We start from the raw sequence: 24990 nt of genomic DNA, 5'->3' as shown, positions 1-24990 counted from the left end.
CACGAGGAGAACGTACGGCCAAATAAATGAGATATTACCAATTTGTATTGAATGCCTTGAATGACATAATGGCCAAGGCGTTGCCTTCCTCTCTGATTATTATTGTAGCCCCCTTGTTGACCGTGTCCTTGTGGCTGTCCTTGTCGTTACGGTACGTACGGTTCCGTCTAGTGTCCATTCGATTTTGTTGCGGGTAATCATTTGTGCTGTCGCCCGAAACGCAATTAGGCAAGCACTGTGCAAACACTTGCAAGTCATTAGCCGTGTCAAAGGCGACGCACTGGCCACACATTTGTTAAGTATACGCGATGAGGGCCCAGGGGCACAGGTTCACGGCTCTGATAGACAAACATAATGGCATTTAGCTGGAAAATGCCTAAGCATACACGAGCATGGGATATCAATGAAAGCATTGGATAAGATAGATCAGAGAATGGAAATCGAAGGTTCCATCCATCAGAACTTAAACACCCCATGGCTATGGACCATTAAACAGAGTATTGCAGCGCAATGTACGAACTATAAAAGGAAAATATGTCAAAGCATTGCTTTCCGTTTCCCCAACACACAGCTAAATGGACAAAAAATGTGCCGTATCGAGCTGCGAGCAAGGTCCTTCCATAGCTCGAATTAAATGGACTACAAAGCAACAAAAACAAAAGTAAAATAGAAAGGAAGAAAAAATCACACACACACACACACACAAAGCAAAATAAAATAAAAAACAATGCTGGCAAATAGGAGCAGCAACAGGGCTAAGGGGGATCGGAAGGTCTAATAGTAGCAGCAGCAGCAGAGGAAATTCGTACACAAATTGTAAAGAAATAAAATTTTAGTATGCGCATATTGATTTTATGATCAGAAATAACTACGCAAAGCAGCCGGACCAGGCCAAGGGGTACCGGGCGGTACATATACAATATTTCAAAAAGTGCAAAGCAATCACGAGTCCGTCCGTGTGTCGCTGTGTGCGTGCCTGTGCGAGTGTGCGTGTGTGTGTGTGTGTGTGTGAGTCGCTGTCTATGGTAAAGCAATGTGGAACTGCTGGGCATGAAAGCAACATAAAAAGCGCGAGAAGGAGAAAGGGAGAGAAAGAGAGAGAGAGGGAGAGAGACAGCTGCTGGTGGCAGTCGGCGGTTTGTGTCGATTTTGGAGCCAGTTCCGCCAGCTCGCACACAGCCCGGCTGACAGGCTGGCGACAACAGTAAAGTATCTGCCGGCCATACATTTGACAGTTGTAATAAATTTTTGCGTTAGCAACACATTTCTGCCGTTCCGCTGGCCCCTTTGTGTTTCTGAAATGGCAAAGCATTTTTGCCCGCATTTTTGCGCGCTCGCTGTGGTATCTTTTAAATATGTTTCATTTAATGTAAATTGATTGGCCGCCGAGTATCAGCAATAAATTTGCTGGTATCAAGTTCAAGGCCGAACGGCAAACTTTCTATTTTTGTTGATTAACATGTACATAAGTATATATCTGGCAATGAGAATGAATACGTTGCTCGACTATACATACATCAAGTGGAAACACAACAGCCAGCGGCGGGCAAAGTTTTTAATCTCATTTGCTCATTCTCCACATTATACGCCTCATAAAAATGCCATAATCCACTAAACCTTCTGCTCCCCAAAATGCCAAACAAATTTCAAAATGGAATCTGACGCTCACAAATAAAACGAATACTTCAGCAATCCCACAATGAGCAGAGCCAATAAAGCAAATAAACAACATTTCTATAGCTGCGGGAAAACGAAGTTCAAATACACTAGGCAACAAATTCTCATTGCATTGTAATTGAAAAATTATTATAATTATTTTATTTATGTGGCGAATGAGAGAAGCTAACATGAATTATTCAAGATGAAAATGAAATTCAATTATCAACTATCTAGGCAAATTGCAATGCATAGAATATCTTTTTCTCGTACTTATATATTTATTTTAATTTTTTTTTAGAGTCTGTAGCTCAATTTATATATATATATATATATATATATATATATATATATATTACATATTTATTTATTTTAAAATTTTTATTTTATTTGAATTTATTTTATTTTATTTTATTTAAAATTTTTTTTTTTTTGTGCAACCCATTTTAAAATACATTTAGAAGAACACAAATCTAGTTTGTATATCTTCCATATTTATATATATTTATTTGTTATATATATATTTGTGTATTTACTTTTTTAGTCAGCAATTCAATTAAAATAGCGTAATATAAATATAATTTCTATATCATCTTTTTTTTTTAAGTCTGCAATTCACTATATAAAATACATTCACTTTAAAATAGAGTAACACAAATATAATTTTAATATTACTTCAATATGTTGTTTGGCATGTAATAAATGTCGGATGCCCTCCACAAACAACCAAACACAGAAGGCACAAGATATACCAAAACGGAAACGAAATGCTTAAATTCCGTATCTGAAACTGAGACCGCCGACATGGAAATCGAAATAGAAATCGAAACCAAAGTCAAAGTCGAGACGAGACGAGACGAGACGTGCGGAGTTGAGTGGAGGCAGGACAAAAGACATATGACAAAGGCAAATGAGAATCTTGAAGGCAGATACCGGCGCACGGCGCACGACGCGTCGCCCCAAATGTATGCCACAGAAAGTTGTTTACAAATCTCTTCAGCAACGCCCACAAATTTGTATGCAGGACCCATTGTTGTTGGGGCCGGCTGCTGCTGGCCTGCGGTTCATGCGGCTGTTGATTTCAATATTTACTTTGACCAAACGGCACAGGAAACAAACAGAGAGTTTCTGCTGAGGCCGCTTAATGATATCAGCTTAAAGTTATTGGGCCGCAGTGTGTATTCTGTCTTTATTAAATTAAATATGGCCGCCGGGCGGGATAGTAAATGCGGGGCGGCACTTTTTCCAGCGGGCACACGAGCGCCGAATCCGGTCATAAATCGACATGAAGGAGCCGCAACCCACGGCCCACAGCCCATGGCCCATGGCCCCCGGTCGACGCCAGAGACACACGCCTGCAATAAAATAGAGTTGAATGCTGGAGGCAAATGTCATCCGCCCTCTGCCCGCCGCCCTCTAGCACATGTCCAGCAACCACTTGAGCGCTGCTCCGGGCGCCCACTTGGAGCAGCCTCCAATTGCACAAGGGGCTCGAATTGCGTGTGTGTGGGTGTGTAAGAGTGTGTGTAAGCTGTATAATAATTATGTCACTTTTGGGTAAATCGATGCAGAGTTGGAGCTGACTGAGCTGACTGAGCTGACGCCAGCTGACGCCCGTTTAAACAGTAATTTGAACTTTAACTAGACTAGAAGCGACCTTATGATTGTCCTTTAAATGACATTTGCTACGACTGCAGCAGCAGCAGCAATCCACATGCCAGACGACTGCTTATCCGAAAATGGCTCCCCTCGCAGGAAAACCGTTACAAAGCGAGGGCGAAAACAAAAACAAAAAAAAAAAAAACAAGTAAGAAGGCTCTAGTCGAGACTGCTCGACTAGCAGATACCCTGAACCCTCCAAGCTGATATTCCACTCATTCTGCACTTATTTTATGCAGCGACTGCGCTTGAGCTGCGCTGCAGTGTGGACAATATTATGAGAATTTTTTTTATTTGAATAATTTCTTTCTAGACATACAATCTTAATGAAACTTTCAGAACGTAATCATTGTGTTTAAATATATGTACATTCCAAAGCACAAGTCTCTAGTACTTGAAATGCATTTTTTACAAATTGGGGGCGAAGGGGCGTGGTATCCAAAATCTGTAAATTATCGTATCTTTGTATCAATCAACGCAAATTTGAAGTCCCCAGGTCTAAAAGTGGTAGATAAAAAAGTTATACCAAATTTCTCTCTAGCTCTTATAACTTCTGAGATCGACGCACTCACACGGACGGACGGACAGACGGTCAGGGCTATATCGACTCAGCTCGTCGTGCTGATCAGGAATATATATTCTTTATGGGGTCTGCGATGATTCCTTCTGCCCGTTACATACTCTTTCACAAAACCATTATCCCCTGATTTCCCATTTTCAATGGGTTCAGGGTAGAACAAGAGAAAAGTGTCAAATAAGAAACTAAATCGCATGTCCGCCACGCCATTCCCGTAGCTGACCCTTTTCCGCATTGTGTTCTCGCAAGCAGCTCGAATTGAAGGCTGCGCATTTATCGTTCCATCTATATACATACATATATATACATATATATAGCCTTGTGGGGGCACTGATGTAGCTCCACTGGGGTCGCCTTTAGCCCCAGGGCGGCATTTAATTACGCTCGTGTTCGTTGTAATGAGGCAAATTGCTTTTTGCTGTCAATTAAAGTAAAGTTTTCCCTTTAGCCGCCAACCATTAGGGCCAATCAAATGTGGGAGCCAACGCAACGAGGACGCTGCCATCGTGAGCAGCCGAGATTTTTGCGGTAATACCGGTTGTAAACTAAAGCATCTGCTATGGTTATACACGCCGGCACAGACGCACATCCAATTGCTGGTTCTAATTTTAAGCCACTACACACACACACACACACACGCACACAGATGTATGTCTGTGTCTCTTACTTTCGTTTCCATTTCCGGTGCGGCATAGTTGCTACAATTCACGCCGTGTTCTAGTTTCGTTACGCCCTAAAAACTGATATTAAATGCACGCATGTGTGTGTGTGTGTGGGGGTGTGTGTGTGTGTGCGCAGCGTCTTAGAACACGTTTGTAAACATCTTAAATGTGCTTTTAATGAGCAGCTTCAATACCAACAGCCACGCAGACATCCAGGCAGCTGTCAAGCGCCTCACGGCCTTCCCTCAGCGCCACCTCCACCATACCTCAGCCCACCTCCTCCTCGAGGCAGCCCGGCTGCCTGCTGTTAGCCATCTTTATGCTGCGCTAGCATCGACTTGCGTTTTGCACTCGCAGCAATCGCTTTAGTGCGTTGTATTTTAATAATGTTAATTAGCGTTCTAATTAGTTGTTGCTTTTAGTTCGCATTTGGTGTGCGCATTCTTAACGAATTTCAGACATGCACAAGCCAATACGCACACACACACACATATAGCATGTATACACACATTATTTTAAACGTTAAGTGGCCCTCCACATTTTGTTGCCAGATGGAGTTCAAGCGCAACTTCAATAGCTGCTGCACTTGTTTTCCACGTCGTTTTCATGCAAATTGCCGTTTAAAAATTAATGGAAATTAAAATAAAATTATTACCGGCATTTTACATAACAAAACGTTTGCTCGCGTCTCCATTACCTTTTAGTGCAAGCCGCTTTCCACTTAGCTCCCGTTGCGTGCAGCCATCGCACTTTTGTTGCACTGCGAATTTTCCAACAGATCACGAAATAAAGCTGCAATTAATTGCTCATATCAAAGCGGAGCACACGCACACATGCTCGTTCATTTGCAGCTTGTGCGCCGTAATAAAAGCTGAAATTGTTTACCTTAATGCGGCTGCCACTGCTCTGGGCCAATGCAAGGGCCCACTCAAAGAGTTAACCAGTTAATGGCATTTACTAAGTGCTTTATGCGAAAATAATGAGACTATCCGCACAGCGAATATAATCAAGCGATATTTAACAATCGCATCGATATCGCCCACAATAGCAAACTATACTAAGGGGGGTTTTGTAATGAATATAATGATATTTAAATGACATATTACAATACTTATCTTAATAATCTGTAAATTTTAAATAGATAAAAAATGGATATGCTGACCTCTCGAAATTAAATTCAGATGTTAAAGCTAATTTTGCTTAGAATATTATTAAAATAATAAATAAAACAATTATATTATTTTATTAAATAAATTAAATTAAATAATATTTAAATATTTAAAATAAAATAAAATAAAATAAGGAGCAAAAAATAAAATTAGTATAAAAGATAATAATAAAAAAAAGTTTAATTAAAACATTCTTTAAACTAATTTTTTTATTTTTATTTTTATTTTTTTTTTTTTTTTATTTAATAATTGGGATAATACTTAAATTTCTGTATTTATTTTATTTATTTATTTTATTAATTTTTATTAAATTTATTTTTTATTTTTTTATTTTATCTATGTGACTATATTTTGCATTTCATTATTAAAAATAAACTTATCAATCATTATTTACAATATTATCGAGGGCATGCAAATAAGTTGACTATTTAATTAAATACGTTGAAACTGGCGAAAATAATTAGTTATCAAATATTTAATGACAATTTAAATAACACAAAAATCATTTTTCGTAAATCGAATTAAATAGCTATTCAATTAAATTTACTATTTGAATAATCATTGCATATAAATTAGTATCAAAATATAAATCAAAATTAAAATCAAATTGACAATTAATTTAATAGTATGAATCTTAACTCAAATATATCGACTTCTTTACTAACTATAAGGATCATAATCTCACAAAAGTACATCAAAAAGAGACTTAAATCAATTCGATTAACTTAATTATCTTTATAAAGTTGCACATTGAAGATGAAAGCAAATGGAAACAAAATTGAAAATTAAATTAAATTAAATACAAATTGAAACTAAATTGAAAATATAAGCAAACAGACACTAAACATATGCAACTGCGCTATTTATAATAAATCGAACAATATTTTATGCGAAATATGTTAGCCAAAATTTAAAATTGGCAATAAGGCAAAGTTCGCTATGGATAATATTGAAATTCAATGGAGCTCATTATGTGCATATGTGTGTGTGTGTGGGTTTTTTATTTATTTATTTATTTATTTTTTTCTTTTGCCTGCATGCATGTACATATTTTTGGCCATAAATAATGGCCAGGCAGACAAAACCAGAGCTACAATGAAAATTGCGTTAGCTGCCCAAAACTGTTTTGCCTGTTAGGCAATGGCCAACAGCAACACCAACAACAACAACAAATTCACTTGATGCAGTTTAAAGTTATTGCAAAATGTGTGCCTGAACGGGTATAATTGTGTTATGCCAGAGCATGTAACAGCTACGTAGCCCGGATGGAGCCCAGATGCTTGTCTGGCCTCTCTTACTATTCTCATCATAGTTTTAACTGAACTCTGCCCATATATATCTAGCACTGAAAGTTGCACAATAAAAGATGAGAGCTGAAAAGTTAATCAATAATCAATCAACAGCTCATCGCTGAGCTCAGGGAATCCTCCAGCTGCGCACTCCCCACTCGAGTTCCTTTGTTTTATGTAAGAGTATTGACTGCATGGAAGAAAGTTTCGAGTGCTTGGATGCAGGCTAACTTCTAGTCAGCACTGCCGACCAGAGCACCCTCGGCTGTCGTTGCTGTCGTTGTGGTCGAGCCACACACACACCCCCACACATACACACACAATACACACAACACACTTCAACGCGCCCACCAATTGAGCTCGCCCAGTGGGCTGGCAGCCGCAGTTGTTCATTTGTTTGGCTCACAAGTGTCATGCTGTTTGCAGCCACTGTCCGATCTCTGTCTGTGTGTGTGCGTGTGTGTGTGTGTGCCAATAACCATTAAGCGTTAAAACTTGCTTGCCATGCTGCTGTCCGGCTGCACGTACGTTGCGTATGTACGTGTCGCATATGTATGTGTGTGTGTGTGTTTGGCCTGCGAGCGCAGGCAACCAACAAGATTTGTCAGCCTGGGCAAAACATTGTAATTATTTTATGCATCTAACTACAGCCAACAGGCTCGCACATGCGAATAAACAGGCAGGCGGCTCACATTCTGTGTTCTGCCATTAGGCGAGTGCCACACCAAGGCTCGGCCCATAGTAGATCATTTAAAATTTCCAATTGGCTTGACAGACGCATGTAAAGAGAGTCAAACAGAGAGAGAGAGTGGGAGAGAGAGGGGGAGGGAGAGAGAGAGAGAGTGGAAGAGAGTGAGACCTAGGAGCAGTGCTGTCATAATTTTTCGAGCAAATAGAGCCAGATTGGCAAAAAAAAGAAGCTAAAAGAAGCTAAATTCAGGAAAAAATAAGCCAAAATAAAAGCTGGGTTTAAAAAACACTATTTTTTTAATTAAATTCATTTATGATTATTCATTTGTTTTTAATTGTTTGATTCCTTCAACTATATCTCCACTTTCAAGAGAAATATTCAAATCAGGAACGTCGAAATCATCACTCCACTCTCAACAGAGACGTATTTAATAACGACACCTAAGACCATTAACGTAGAAATTATAGATATATGTATATGCATATACATATATACAAATTATAAAGTATTCAATCTTTTAAAGAGAGGTCAGGTGTTTAATAAATAATTGTTATTTACCAAGCCGCTTTGTCACTTGATTTGTCCAAAACCAAAATAAATTTAACGCTTCCAATCTTATTTCTTCCAGAAAATGAGGAGCCAACGAATGTTTAATTATGTTGTACATTTAGTACGGTGTAGTTTAAATCGCTAAACGCTCATGCAGTCGCATAATTTTGTTTGGCGGAGAGTACCTAGGTTGTTGATGAGAGCAATTAATGTGTGATTTGCCACATAGAGGAAAAGTGCTGTTGGTTGTTGTTTTGCTGGAGTTTGCCCAAAATCAATTTTTTCTTTCTGTGCCCATCCAATTCGTGCACGTTGGTGTTTTTTTGTTGACACACGAGACCTGTTGCTCATACCACGAAATGATTTCTATAGATTGTATGATATAAAATCATGTATCGATACTTGTATTCATGATTTTTTGTGTTGACAGCGATAAGAACAAAATAAATCAAAATAAGTAAATGAAAATTAAATAAAGCTAAAATAGAGCTAAATTAATTTTTTTAAAGCCAGAATTCCCGCAACCCGCCGTTTTCAAATTTTTCCCGCATTGGGACTTCAAATAAAGCCAGATCTGACGGGAAAAAAGCTAAAATGACACCCCTGCCTAGGAGAGACACACCCACAGGCAGAACCAATATAGGCAGTTGGTCGGTAGCCATGGCTATATCTGGTTAACAGCGACGACGGCTCAGCCGTAGGCTCAGAGTTTTGGCCCAAATCGAGGATGCTTGTATTTAATTTACTGTCGAAATTAACGATGCATGCACCAGTGTTTCTGCTAATGTATATGTGCGTGCCTGTGTGTGTGTGCAAAAGTCAAGCCCCAAAACAACAATTTGGCAGCAATTTGTTACAACGTTGGCAACTGCAAATGATTAACAATGTATGCGACATTGTGGCTAAAAGCATAATATTATCATGCGCTTTGGCAGCGAACGAGCGAACGAACGTACATTAAATATGCCTTGCCAGCAGACATAATATATATTGTATATGTACTGGGACATGCATAAGCTAGCATACATGTATATGTGTATGGAAATTAATTTTGTACCATTTTGTTGGCGCAACACCACAGCCCAGAACTAGCCCCATTAGCCCATTGTGATATTTATGTGGCTGCCATTAGAGCGAGACAATGGCCATATTAATTACACATTTCATTTATTTTGGAGCCTCGAACGAGAGCCAATGTTGCAAAATCGATACGCTGCCGGCAAATTAAGTTATCATTTGTAATGTCCCCAAATGAGGCGCTCTAATCTAATAAAGCGGAATGCAAATCGCTGTACTCTAATTAAACGGCCGCCATGTTACGCACAAACATCAATCAAAATGTTGCGGCCATGGCTAATGCTAATACCTCTAAGCCAAGAGTTGGCCACCAGGTGAGAAAACAAATTGCCGTATGGGTCAGCATAGAACCGCACACACACACACACACACACATATATATATATATAAATATATCGCATATCGTATTTGCGTGTCAACAAGCCATTTCCACTGTGAACGACCTGGTATAATAAAAAGCTAGAGAAACCGAATGGCAAAATAAAAACAACAAATGCTGCCCGCTGCAATAGGCCAACCCCAGCAGGAGTAGCAACAGCAGCAGCAGGAGCGGCAGCAGCAACAGTTGGTGAGCTGTGGGCTTTATTTTTACGATAATATTAAGTTGAATCGTCTGGCGGATAGGCTGGCCGGGGTAGTACGGCCGTGGCAATCAGCATAAAGTGGTTGGCATTAAAAACTGTATCAGGCCGCACAATAAAAAAATCGCCGCTACCCACCGGAAGTGAGTGTGGCAGGGACATTGTCCTGCTGCTGTTGCTGTTGTTGTTGTTGTTGTTGCTATTGTTATTGCTGTTGATCTCATTGCTGCTGCTGTTGCTGTTGTAGTCTCTATTGTCCTTGTTGTTGCTGTGCAGCATAATCAAATAATAAACCCATAAAACTGCTAACCACAATTAAAATGCCTCCAGCACAATGCCAACTTTCTGCTGCCTTCCGCCTGCGTTGGGGGCTTAGCGCCTGCCGCTGGACAACAGAATAAAAAACAAAACAAACAATAACAAAAACAAAAACAAAAACGCAAACAAAAACAAAAAACAGCAAAACGAATTGCAATTTAATGATGCATGCCGTTATCCGCAATTAGACGGCAATAACGAACCAGCAAGGCCGAGAGCTACGAAAATAATCTGATTTAGCATAGCTCCGACAGAGTATATCAGCTCGCTGCCTTTACATGTGACATATGTCACCTTGGCAAAAGTACAAAATGTTTCAATTATAGATATAGTGCTGAAAAGAAATTTTCATAAAATATATTTTATAAAATTTAATTATAATAAAAATATTCATATTAATAAAATTCATTTTATTATGATTAAATTTTTTTGAAATGGTTTATTTATTTTTTTAGTAGATCATTAAATATAAAATTTTATGATAATAAAAATATTCATAATAATAAAATTAATAAAATACTTTCTTTATTTATTTTAATAGATCATTAAATATAAAATATATTTATTTATTTAATTGTTTATTAATGGTTTATTATTATTATTTTTTTTTAATAGATCATTTTATTTTTATTTTATATATATATTTATTTATTTATTATTATGAATTTAATTGTTTATTAAATGGTTTATTTATTTATTTTAGCAGATCATTTAATATAACATGTATTTATGTATTTAATGGTTTATTCATTTATTTTAATAGATAATTTAATATAAAATATACTTGTTTATTTCATGGTTTATTTATTTATTTTAATAGATAATTTAATATAAAATACATTTATTTATTTAATTATTTATTAAAGGGTTTACTTATTTATTTTCATAGATCATTTAATATAAAATATATTTATTTATCTAATGGTTTATATATTTATTTTAATAATATAAGATATGATTATAGCTCAACTCATAGTTGGGTTAGCCTTATGAAATTCACTTTTTTAGCGCATTTTATCTTTTGAGAGCTTATGGCCGCAAAACTCATTATCTGTTGGGCATCTGTTGAATTTTTGTCATTTGGCTACGTTTAATTGTCGGCCAGAGAGGCGCGTGTTTGGCATTCACCGACTTTATATTGGCCCGTAAAACATTAATGTTCGGCTTTAAGTTTTCGGCTGCAATCTTTTCATTGGGGGCCATTGAAAGGAATGTGCAGAGCGCGAAGGGAAACGAAGTCAATTTCGATGCCAACTGGTGGGTGGTCAGTTGGCTAACTACACACACACACACACACATACATATATATAGGGGTGGCAAAAAGAATGCAGTCAATTTAAATGCAAGTGCAAGTCAAGTCGAGTGCAAAAGCGAAAGGAACTGCCAGCCAGGCAAATTGGCAGCGCAAGCTAGCAAAATGCTTGCTCCACTGAGCAACGACAAACACTGAGCGCCAATGCAAATAGGTGGAGCAAAGACGGCAGAAGCTAAACTTAATGGCAACAGCGACAGACATTGCTGGGCGACCAGGGCGGCTGGAGGCGTGGCATTCGTATTCGAGCACTGACAACATTGTCAAAAGCAAGCAATAGCTGCGCGCCTTTCCTTCTTTGGCAACCAAACTGCAAATTGTAGTCTCAGAAGTCGCACTTAAGATTTATTGATTGTTTCAACAGCACCGGCCTTGTGGGTCCAGCTGTCCTGCTTCGATGCTGCTGCTGTTATTGTTGTTGCTGCTGCTGCTGCTGCTGCTGCTGCTGCTCCTGTTGCTGTTGTTGTTGCTGCTGCTGCTGTTGCAGTCGTGCCAGTTCAACGTCAACATCATGTCTTGGCTTATACTATAAAAAACTTGCAACAGCAACAACAACAACAGCAACAACAGCAGCAAAGCGACTGACAATGCTGATGATGACAAGCGCTCGGCCCCAGCCCCAGGCCTCAGGCCCTGGTCCATGGCAGAGCGAGCTGGCGTCCTCGTAGCAAGACGCACTTTTTACTGCAGACACACACACAAACACAGACACACACACATATACTTGATCCTTTTCACGTTTTTTCTTGCTGTTGTTGCTTTGCGCTTGTTTTGTGCAAACTTTCAGCAACGATTCGGATTGAAATTCTTTTGTGTTTACAGCAAAATTTTTGCCTTATTACAAACAGACATATTTGTGTATGTACATAAATATATACATATATATAGCGATTTTGTGCTTTACGTATTTGCCACAGACAAGCTTTAAATGCGCACGCACACACTTAAGCGGGCAGTCGATTTGGTTTGAAAAAATGCGGGCACCCGACCCAGGCGTTACTCATACGTCACGTGGTACGTGCTGTTGGCTGCTGAGTGGCGCCTGGACAACATTTTTATCTTTTAATTACAGTCATTTCAGTGTGCTGCTGTTGTTGCATGTTTACATTTCAATAAATTGTACGCTTCCATCAACACACTATGCGCTGCGCAGTCCGCACTGGATTCGCGTCATCCTCGCAGCGCACCTCGCAGCGCCCATCAGCTGTGCTTTTGTCAGCTTTGCGACGCTTCGACGCGACGCCCGGGCTTCCTAATGATTTTGGTCGCCCATAATGAGTTTTTGTTTCCAGCAGCTTAAGCTCAGCATAGCAGCAACAGCAACGGCAACGGGACAACGAGAGACAACAATAACGGCAGCACTTTCCATTGCCATTTAATTAAAAATTGCAGAATAATTATTTTTCTTTGCGCAGCTTCTCACTTTGCCCGCGCCGGCTACGGCCAAGCGAAAAGAACTTTTAAATAAACAAAGGCGCCGAGCGCAATTTGAGAATCTGCAAATTAGCGCAAATGCAGCGCCGAGAAAACGTGGAGGATAAAACAAAAAAAAACTAAAAAAAAAAAAAATAAATAAAATAAAGGAAAAAAGAAATCCAAGAAATTTGAAACTGCGAAGATGTGAAAATTCGAAAATGCGCAAATGGCAAGGCGAGCAAACTTTCCAATTACATTAAATCCGTTTTGCAGGAGTTGGCAACACGCACCGTTGACAATTTATTTCACGCAGCTCGCCTGTTGCAACTAACAAGTTGCAGCTTTCCAGTTGCCAGTTGCCAGTTGTCAATTTAGTTCCAAAAGAGATTTGTCCAAATTCGCTGATACAGCAAGACCTGCTGTGCCAGACGCCTCTGAGATTACGTGCCCCAGCAGCCGGGCGCACGCGGCGTATGCGTAACTTGTATGCCTATACCAAAGTTAGCAGCTCATCTATGAGGTGTCGCTTAGCTAGCCGACTGAGCTTAGAGCAAATGATACTTTAAGTGCCACACAGCCAGAAAATTTTAACTACAGCTTAAACTTTGACACAAGTATGTATGTGTGCGTGTGTGTGTGTGTGTGGCTGGGCCAACTGGCCGGGGGTGCTGACAAATGCCGTCAATATATCAACAGTAAACCGTAAATGATGAGACGATTTATTATGTTGCCGGTGCAGCAGCCAAGCCAACAAAAGAGCAACTGCAGCAACATCGACTTACGTTTGCTGCCTCTTGGCAATAAGCTGCAAATAGCAGTCAGCCAGCTCGCTTAAGTGGCTGTTGGCCCCTGCCACTGCCACACGGCTGACACAACACCGCCTGACATTTGATGTACTGCCCCACAATGCACTGCCATGCACATATACATACATACATACACACTTATGCATATGTATATACATTTCGGCAGCATTATACTCGACGCTTAATACTTTCTTCTTATGCTGTTGCGGCAACTTGTGCAGACCGAGAGACGCCAGCTCCGAGGATGTTGCAGTGAAATGTATTTTTGCGCTCGTCGGCCGCGTAGACTAAATAAAGCCTGAGCAAAGTTTATATAGCAATGCAGTTGCCGGCTGCGGCGGCTTACGATAAGACCGAGCTATGCTTGAGCCGTGGGCTCAGCCAGAAGGCTTCGTCTAGAACAACAACAAATTCAATTTTGCTGCCCCCTAAGCGGATTACACGCTGTATACGTTTAGTTCAGCCCGCGCTGATATGGCACATCTTTAATAAAATGTATATATATATATACATATATATAGATGGCTTGCCATCATAAATTGTTTACCGATTCCTGCGCACCTGCAGTCTAAGCAGCTGGCCAAAATTATGCCAGACTTCCATCAGGCCGCAGTGAGCAGCGAGTTGCAACAGCAACTCGAATGGCTTTTCATTATGTAAGACAGTGGCAGCAGTAGCAGCAGTAACAACGGAGAATAATGCCGGGACGTTGCTTAAGGTGGCACTTGAGCTGCGCTTTTCTCTTTGCCATGCTTTTCATCAGAGCACTTAATTTGCATAATTTTGCGAGGTGTTTCGCAGCGCAAACAAATCAGCCAGCCACAGCAAACAGCAGCAACTGCAGCAACTGCAGCAGAGATCAGAAACTTGGGCGCCATTTAATTCCGTCAGCTTAAGGAAAGCGCAGTGCAACCAGCTACTGAGAAATATGGCATTCATTTTGGCAAGGAACCCGGCCATTGCAGCTTCCGCCATTCCACGGCCCTTCCACGGCCTTTCCATGGCGAGGCCCAGAGCTATTGCGCTGTCAAAGCTTTTATGTGGCGTAATTTCATATTTTTACTTCATTTAGCGTTATGAAATTTCCTCTGCAATTCGTGCACTTTGCATTTTTCAACAATTTTTCACGGCAGCAACTCACAAAGGATTTTCCGCTGCCATCGCATGGAATGCAATTGCAGAGTAAATCAGTCCAAAGCGCTCAATAAGTAAATAATGACAAAGAATGCTCCAAATAGTCGAAAACTATCTAAGTGGATAAGGAAAAGGAAAAGCTCACCCACAGTCACTGCCAGCAATCGAGCGACAGTCGATTTAATTTGAGCTGCTCAAATGCAATCAACTGACTGTACATCAAAGCATTCGACTAACGATATAATCAAGCAATCTGCAAATATATATACGTACATATGTATATATAAAATATTTTACAACGCTGCTCAATATAAAACTAAAACTATGAAAACATGAAACCAATGAGAAGAGGGAGATTAAAGCTTGCGGCTGTCTGCAGCTCATTTGGCAGAGAATCTTATACACACATACACATGCATATATATAAGTATAATCAGCATATTTATGTTTTTATTATAATATATATTACTAAGCTTACATTTATTGAGATTTCTTAATGCATGATGACTCAGAGCAAAATAAATGCAATCTGAATATTTCTCTCTCTCACTCTCTCTCTTTCTCTTTCTATCTACTTGCAGCTGAGTGAGGACATTGGCTATGTGCTATACTCGGCGCTGGGCTCCTTCTACATACCCAGCTGCATAATGGTCTTTGTGTACATACGAATCTACTTTGCCGCGAAGGCGCGAGCGAGACGCGGCATTAAAAAACATCCGCGCAAAACAAACAACGAACAGGTGAGTGGAATGAATAGCGGAGAATGGCCAGCAGGTGGCGGTGCAGCTAGTTGGTGTGAGTGAGTAGTACTTTGGTAGATTGCAATTAAGCTGCAACCTTTACACTGCACCGATCAATGGGTCTCCCATTGAGGATGGGCGGCTAATTCATGCCTGTTACGCACGGTCCGTCAGATAAGTTGAGCTGGAGCCGCAGTGAGGGGGCGGCGGCGGGCACAGTAAATGCAAATTTTGCCATTTGAATGAACAAGGCGGTGCTCGCAGCGTGGCAGCTGATGCAACGAAATTTTTCCACCGGCATATGTGGCGTATGCGCAATATTTTGCACTCGAACTCAGCGGCGGCCTGCATTAAAGCGTTAAGCAAGTGGCTCACACGCTTTGCTTAAATTATACACCAATTTGTGCGCTACGTGTTGACTGCAAAAGCATCGCTCAGCACTTTGGCCGCTGCACTTGGCCACGTTCCGCCATTTGCTCAGTTTGCTGCAGCGCCGGCGCCATTGTGCAGCGTCATTTCACGAAATGGCAACGACATAAAGACCAAATCATTGAGCAAAGTTACGCTGATTGGGTACCAAAATCTCTAATGATCGAACATTGGGCGAGCGTAACCATCGTTACCTGGCCAAATTACAAATTACAGAGCCGGCCCCGGAGCCAAAGGTGAAGCAGATGGACGAGCGAAACACAATTAAGGCCAATTCATTCACAATTTGCATTTTCAATTAACTGAGCGAACGGCCAACGGCCAACGGCCGGCGACACTTGACCACCAGCGATTCGGGCAAACAAAGAAGACCCTATGTGTCAGCTAGCAGCTGCCTCTCAGATCACAGATTAAGGCTGATGCACGCGCGTCCTGTGCATTTCGGCCGCTGTTAATTGCCCCGGGCCCGACGGTGCGAAGCATCGGGTGTTTCACATGCTTGTTTGTGTAATCATTGCGCTCGGACGCCTCCGACGTGCCCTTACACGGGCTTTAAAATCGGATTTTCGAAATGCGAATGTCGTGTAACAGCAACAACAGCAACAACAACAACAACAACTCTTTTTTTCCCCATCTTCTTTGCAGGTAACGAGCTTCACCACCGCCAACAAGAAAGGAACAATACCGATGCCATCCTCCAGCGGCGCCACGCAGCTGCAGCTGCACCAGCAGCGACAAATAGCCACCATTGAGACCCCACCGAACAGCGCGACGATGCCGATGCAAATACCGACAGTCACCATGGACTTGGCCTCGGACATATCCACCTCGGAGGCCGGCGAGCTGGAGGCCGTGGCCGCCCAGACGGTGCTGGCCTATGCTAATCCCAATGGTGGCTCCGGCTCAGCCACAGCGCTAGGCAGTGCTCCCTGCTCGCCGAAGGAGACACTGCAAGTCAGCACCATTGCCACGGGCCGTGGCATCGGACTCAATGTGCCCGTGCCGCCGTCCATGGGCAGCAACAACTCCATCAACGTGCTGAACAACAACAATGGGTGCGTGGCCAGCGAGGGCGTGGCTCGAGCCAACGCGCTGGCGGGCAACAGTGGGGCGACTGCAGCGAGTGGAGCGAGCGGTGGTGCTAGTGGTGGTGCTGGCACGGCTACCAGCAACGAGCTGCGCGTCTCGCCCGTTGCCGGACGCTGTCGTGCCCTCTCAGTGGGCGTGGACACGGATATGGTGAGTGAATTCGATCCTTCCAGCTCGGATTCGGGCGTGGTCAGCCGCTGTGCGGTAGTTAAGCCGCTCAAGTTTCGCCTTTGCCAGCCCATCTTCGGCCGCAAAGCGAACCAGCAGCGCCGCAACGAGGCCAAGGCAGCCACCGTGGCGGCCAAGAACAACGCCGCGGCGGCGTCCAAGTCGAAGGAGCTAGCCGCCAAAACCGAGCTCGAGCCGGCCATACCCAAAACACCAAAGCCCCGCGATCCGGAGAAGGAGAAGCGACGCATCGCACGCAAGAAGGAGAAGCGGGCCACGCTCATACTGGGCCTGATCATGGGCAGCTTCATCGCCTGCTGGCTGCCGTTCTTCTTTCTGTATATCCTTGTGCCCGCCTGTAGCAATCACTGCAATATACCGGAGTCGGCGTTTGCGATTGCCTTCTGGTTGGGCTACATGAACTCGGCGCTGAATCCGGCCATCTACACCATATTCAACAAGGACTTCCGACGCGCGTTCCGGCGCATCCTGTTCAAGTGATGTTTGGCCTACGTGTGCTGTTACAGGTGCGTTTATGCGAGCATCGAGAAGGCTACCGAACGTGCCATGGGCAGCACACCCATGGGCTATGGGCACGGCATGTATCAGCATTACAGGCGTTAGTTTTGCTTGGTTTATGGGGGCATGCCCCTCTACCCTCCACCCACTACCAGTACGGGGTATCATTCTCTAAGCATATTAAGTTCACTATTCAGCTCAACAGTTTTTGTGACTTATTTTAGTTAATCATCTGTTATTAAGATTCAATTTTTGCTTTAAGGTAACGAACATTGTAGCTCATGTCAAAAGCAATGAACGGCTGTGAATTTGATGGAATCTCTCAATTTCAATTTTGCAACAATTTTTAGTTTCATTTTCAACTGTGAACTTGAACCACAGCTGCTGCACACTCACACATACACTCACGCTCACAGACATGAACTCACTCATCCAACCGAGAAAAGCCCTCGAGCTATGCAAACACAAGCTTCATCTCAGCAAACATCTTTTATGCACACTCAATGGCCATTCAACTTGATATTATTGCACAAATTTTCCATTCCAAGAGCACAAACTGCGGCTGCATTTTAATGCCGAAAATGGGCTGAAAACTCACTCAGCTTTGCCTCAATGTGTCAGCGTGGTCAGGTGAAAAATAAGAAGAAGGAGGAGGAGAAGTAGAAGAAAGACAGCAGCACGAATTGGGGTCAAAGCACGAAAACATTCAGTTTGGCTGTCAAGTAAATGTCAACGAATACATGACGATCTGACTGGATGGATGGATGCTGTGCATCAAATTAATCTGTGCGTGCCTCATGCTATGCCTCACCCTGCGGCTCACCATAAAAATTCATTTAAAATATGTTTCTCTGAGCAACCAGAAGCGTCACACTTTTTGCCTATGCAAATCAGCTTAGCTATTTTATTAAATTAAATTAATTTTTAAATTGATTAATTGCTGCAACGACAAATATTTGCACAGTGTTAATTTTTCAGAAATTAGCTAAGAGTTAAATTTAGAAATAATATATAATTTTAAAATCAGTCACATAGTTAAAAGTTAAATTTTAGATATAGTTTCTAGCCATGGCAATTCAATTTTCGAGTGACTGATGAAAAGTCACAGTATAGTTTCTGGCACTATAAGTTTGTTGATATCATCATCATCCATTCAGTCCTTTGATGCTGTTGTTTAGGTTGCCTTGGCCCATTTTGCTGAAAGGCGCCTAAGTGTTAAAATAATTCAAATAACACAAACACTCGCAAAGCAGACGCTGTCATTTCATATGGCACACAGTAAGAGATATTTTATACAGAGATAGAAGAATAGCCACAAAAAGCTACAACTAATGGGCATGCACAGATGTGCTATAGACGCCTCCCTACCACTTTAGATGCCATAATTTTCGATGTTTTGTTTTGTTTTGTTTTGGTTTTTTTCTCTCATCTTTTACATTTTTGGCTGTGCATCAGCAAATGCATGCGCCAGTCGCAGGAATAAACGACACGTCATTCCGCCAGACAGACGGACAGTCAGAGTGAGAGAGAGAGGGAGCATAAAACTGAAGGCAACGAATGTTTTGGCATGAGGCCCATTTATACTCCCCAAACATGTTCTCTATGGCCAAGAGCAAAGGCATAGAGAACTATGCATAAATTTCAGCAGCTATGTACATGAGTTTTTCATATTTCAGACACTTTGCGGTTAGTTGCACCTAAATTTAAGATGCGTGTCTCTGGGAGATGTAATCGGCTTGTTCCATGTCTTGAATTTATGGCTGCTTTTAGCTCTCGTCGTTGCTCGGCTTTCAGCACATACCGCAAATGTATCAGATTTATTGGCCAGGCCATTTATTTTGGGGCACACGCAGGCTAAGTGCCAGCCGACTTTAAATTGTTCAGATGCTCATAAATAATGCGCCAGCCAAATCTGTCAGTTACCGAAAACCAACAAGAAATCAAACAACAAAACAAACATTTTATTTATTTATTTATTTTTTTTTTTTTTTTATGGGCGTGAGGACAAGGGCTTTTCTTTCCAATCAACATGCAATTTTTATGACACGCACACACACAGACTTACAGCGTGATTGTCAGCAACAACGGTGTGTACAGCAACTGCACTTAAATGACAATTTCAACAAAATGAAGGGACGACAACAACAGCAACAACAAATCCCAAATACAACATCAAATGGCTGTGGGTAAAAGCTCGCATCGAAAACAATTGAAATCGATGGCAAGGCAGGAGCCGTAGGAGTGCAGCTGGCAACCACAGTTACATTTAAATGTATGCCACTGACACACACACACACACACACACACGCCTAGTGCACTTAACTGCACTTAGGTGCGACACAGCAAGGATGAATGCCAAACGCTGGCTGCAACACATTTCTTTAGCTGACTTTGGTTTTTGCTGGGACATCGAAATTCATTTGCGATTTATGTGTCGACCGGCAACAACACGAAAAATCAGTTAGCATTTTAGTCAGGCTTGACCGACTGCTGTATGCCTGTATGACAGGCATTATATTATTACAAACATGAATGAATTCATTCAAGAAAATTATATATAAAATTATATATAAATCAACTTCAGTTTTTAATCATCATCCTATTTAGAATGGATAGGCTAATGTTTCCATTGTTTTAATATTTGTTAAAGAAGCCTTTCCAACCACCACCTTACATTATGATAGGGTTTAGTACACCTTCTGCTAGAGAGGACATTGGGATGCATAATGTGAACCCACTAAAAATGGAAAATCAGCTTATAGAGACTACAAAGTATATATGTTCTTGATGAGGACGATGAGCTAAGTCAATGTAGCCCTGTTCATCTGTCTGTCTGTCTATCCATTCGTACGTTTAACGCGTGTTTCTGTATGTCTAAGCCCGACGATCCCAGAAATTAAATAAGCTAGAGACTTGAAATTCATTTTGTAAGTCCGTATATTGCACGCACAGATTGACTTTCTTTCCAATACTCGATAAGTACTCCCATTTCTTTATTACTGATTAAAAACCTTATCAAAAATTTTTCATTAAATTTCATCGAAAAGCAATTCGATTTACGCATTGTTTTTAACAATTTTCAACAAAAATGTCAACTCTGAGCGTATTGACACTTTATCACACAATTACGCGCACTTATTCGAATTAAAATTATGGTTGATAGTGCAATTAGCATAAATTAAATGCAGCGCAAACACTGAACACAAAAAAAAAAAATAGTCAAGTACTGCAAAAGCATTTGCATTAATGCATATAATTCAATTATGCGCGCTTTTTATGCAAAAGCTGGGCACACTTCAATTGTTTTCAGTGCCTTAATTAGCATTCGATTGTTTGTTAGATGAAAAATATAAGCAAGAACAAAATTCAAATGAATAATTTCATTTAGCCAAATATTTGTTGAATTTTTGTTTGTTTTTGTTTTTGCCTTTTTTCGCGCTTTGTCAGTGTCAAATTAATGTTTAAAGTGCGATAAATGTAAAAAATTTTAATTTGAATTTGAATTTGTAATTGGTAATTGCAAATTTCCATCAAAATTAATTGCTTCACTATATTGAATAGTTATATACCAATTTAGAGTGCGACTAAGCTAAGCAAATTGCGCGGCAATCAGCGTTTCGCATACTGAAGTATTTAATTGAAACTGAAATTTAGTTGGCCGAGAGCTTTGCACCAAATATTTCATTACAGTTATTGGTTTTTAGGGGCCCAGAACAAAAATGTATTGCATGTTTATTTGTGATTCAATTGCTAATACCTGCCAGTCATAATTAAGTTGGCGGCTTAGCGCTTTGTTGCCAACGATATGGGAATTAAATCACTTTCGTTTCGGCCAAATTACATAGCCGCTATCTCTGTCTCAGTCTCGCCCTCAGTCTTGGCCCCTGCATGCTCATAAAGGCCAAAACTTTTGGCTTTGTTTACAGTTTACGTATTTACGGTATATTTGGTATTTTAAAATGAATTTCGCCAGCAATCTCCAGCGAGGCGTGAGTCTGTCCAAGGTTAATTATTTAAGTGCAGTTGAATGATGCAATTTTGGCAACCGTCTCTCACAGTGTGGGCCACCTCGGCCATTACGACGTCCATTAAAAGTATTAATAAAGCACGATAACTGATAAACATGCAAATAAACTATAAATAGGCATTTATGCACTCACACTCGTACACCGCATCCATATTTATATATTCATGAAACATCGAGTTTGGCTAATTGAATCATCTGTGTGCAGCAGTTGCTTTGGCTTTAGTGTTTTTATTTTTATTTTTATTTTATTTTTTTTTTTTTTTTTTTTTTGCTTTCTTTTATTTATTTTATTCTTTAATCACTTTGCATTTGGTTCAGGACTAAGCAAACCCAATGCCTGTAGCCAATCAGCTCAAAGTATATATATTCATTAATGAATTTATTGGCATAAGCTAAGAACATTTAAGCCAAACAAAACAAAACTTAAGAAAAATAAATAAAAATACACTCGATTGTTCGACTTTAATTTAGTTAGTTTAAAGGAACGGCACCAACAAAAATGACTGAAAGGTTTAAATGATAACTGTTTCATTGTAAACCCAAATAAGTAAATAAAAGTAAAACCTAACAAAATCAGAGAGAAAATTATGAAGAAATTAACTAATTATTGTGTATTTCAAACGTAGATATATATTACATTTTTTGCTTATTGTAGTTTAAATGAAATCTACATATATCTTAGACTCATAATGCAGCATAGTATATCAAAAGTTGAATTTTTTCAGATTTATTGTGAACAGCCAGTTAATATACGACAAGTAAACCTAAACATAAGTAGTTCATGTATTTAGCATAATTTCTAGTTGCATTAAATCAAATTGCTTAACCAAATTTTTAACTTCTAATCGTACGTGTCTCTGTTATAGTTGAATGTAAAAGTTTAAAATACAAATATATACATAATAAACAATAAGTATTTAATCGTAAATAAGCAAGTTGAATTGAAATGAAAATCGAGCCGAAGCAAGAATCAAACTCGAAAACAAATAACTATTTTCATTAATAACTATCTACATTTTAAGCGGAAGTCTTCCACTACAATTACGCGCTCCCCATCCCCCATCCATTCAACTCACAGACCCCAAACAGCTCCCCGGGCCCCACATCATGCCGCGCATAATTGCCCCAAAACCAGAAATGTTACAAGCCTAACAGACGTAATGTTAGTTCTTTTGATAACAGCAGAGTAGCCGACTTTTGTAACTGTTTATGTTACTTACTTAATAAGAACTAAATTGTATATGTGTATGTATTTCAAAGGTTTCTCCCCCTCAAAAGATTCAATATAAATATAAATATATATATATAAATAATTACTACACAAGCGATAACGATAATGATAATGATTACGATAACTAGTTATAGTCGGTTAAAAATATACATACTTGCTGCACAATTAATATGCATATAAATCATAATAGATTAAGGATTATAATAGTTATATTAATTACAAAAAAAAAAAAAAAAACAGAGTTAACAAAGTATTCAAAAATTAATCGCTATTGACAAATTATCCATTCGTTGCATTGCTTTTGTTGCTGTAATATAAAAGAAAAGTTCTGTTATATATAGTTAATTCTACACTAATCTAAAATGTGTCTAACAACGAACTAACATGGTGCTATGAGTTACTCAGATAGCATTTCACGTTTAATATAATTATTATTATTATTGTTATTACCATTTATTTGCCATGGTCAAGAACGTTAAAATCTGAGCCCCTTTTTAACGTCTTGAACAAGATTTTCTATTGATTTCTCTCATCTTATAGACCAAATATCGTTATTGGCATTTCAAAATAAACCAAAACGAAAATCAAAACTAAAAATAAATATTTAATACCAAAAAATAAATAAATACATTATTACATAAGATAAGCCATGTAAATACTTATTTAAAATAATCAAATGTAAAAAAACTTAAACTATACAGCAAATTTAATCATATGTATATACGAATAAAATATATAATATAAAACAAACAAATGTAAATTATGCAACACCAAAACGTTGCAAATTGAAGCCACCAATGAATTGAATTTTTGCATGTAAGTCGAATGAAACATGAATGAAATGAAATGTATTTCGAATAAAGTATAACTAACCAGACAGACCTAAGCTAAGCGTAAACAATCCCAACTTGTACCCGAACCCAGCAGCGAACCCAGTTGTACTCCTAAGCTATGATAGTTACAAACTTTTAGCAATTAGACGCTCATATATATCATAGTTCAACTAAAGTAAACAACGTAGCAACTAGAGAAATTCATCATTCAGTAAAAACTACGAGCAAATTTTTGTAAATCTCAACAAAACCAAAACCAAAACTAAAGTAAACTCAACTAAAAAGCATTTAAAAACTTTAAGTTCTTTCATTGAAACTATACCATATACATACACCACTTGGGTGCACTTGCTCTGGCATGTGTATGCGTATTGCATCTGTATCTGAAAACTGTTTTCCTAACATCTAGTAGATATATAATTAAAATAATATACACACACATTCATACGCATTACGAACGCCACCAATTGAAGGCATAACAATATATAATTCAAACGGTAAACACTATTAGCTAAGCGAAAATATGTCCAATTAAGGGACAATAAAAATTCTATTAAATCATATATTTGACTATTAAGCAGAACGACTAACAACAAGTAAAACGTAATCCAAATACTATGAGGCTACATTTGAGCTCATCCACATCTAGCTAAGGCTACGAACTATGGAACCTACCTTCAACAACATGAAATAACGTATAATTACAGAGTTTTAAAATTACATTCGTTAAGTGAAAGGCAAAATGAAAGGAATTCGAAACACGATACCGTTAAAACCAAATGCCACATACATAATGTGTAATAAAAAATGAAACGTATTCTTAAATTCTTTAAAAACAAACGTCTTTTTATTTATGCCTGCCTGCGGATATTTGACAACCTCGAGTCGCCATTTGCCAGCCAGGCGACACTCGAAGGTCAGGGCTAACGCCTGAAGCAAGTGCGCAAAAAATAAAAAAAAACAAACGAAAACACAAGAACTTGCTTAAGCAATTCCCAAGATGTATTAAATATTTGCAAAAGCAGCCTTACTTTCTCTCTTTCTGCCACGTGCGCTGA

At 39.6% G+C, this 24990-nt stretch overlaps 1 protein-coding gene across 2 annotated transcripts in view; it reads left to right on the top strand.

The window, feature by feature from the left end:
• The window catches only part of Octalpha2R (alpha2-adrenergic-like octopamine receptor), a 54341-nt gene extending 29569 nt beyond the window's left edge, over positions 1-24772 (top strand). Inside the window, exons 2-4 of one of the 2 annotated variants that reach the window (XM_018000746.2) lie at positions 15478-15636; positions 16711-17304; positions 17392-24772. In XM_018000746.2, coding sequence (XP_017856235.1) covers positions 15478-15636; positions 16711-17304; positions 17392-17823 — 1185 coding nt within the window. In that variant the 3' untranslated portion in view covers positions 17824-24772. Of the gene's footprint in view, positions 1-15477; positions 15637-16710 lie in introns of both variants that reach the window. The other variant, XM_018000745.2, reaches the window with a different exon arrangement.
• The last annotated feature ends 218 nt before the right edge of the window (positions 24773-24990 follow it).

Source organism: Drosophila arizonae, chromosome 2 (assembly GCF_054131065.1).
Source record: "Drosophila arizonae isolate 15081-1271.41 chromosome 2, UAZ_ARI_1.0, whole genome shotgun sequence".
Taxonomy (NCBI): Eukaryota; Metazoa; Arthropoda; class Insecta; order Diptera; family Drosophilidae; genus Drosophila; species Drosophila arizonae.
The sequence above is the reverse complement of the archived record's forward strand: the minus strand, read 5'-3'. Positions and strand labels throughout refer to the sequence as shown.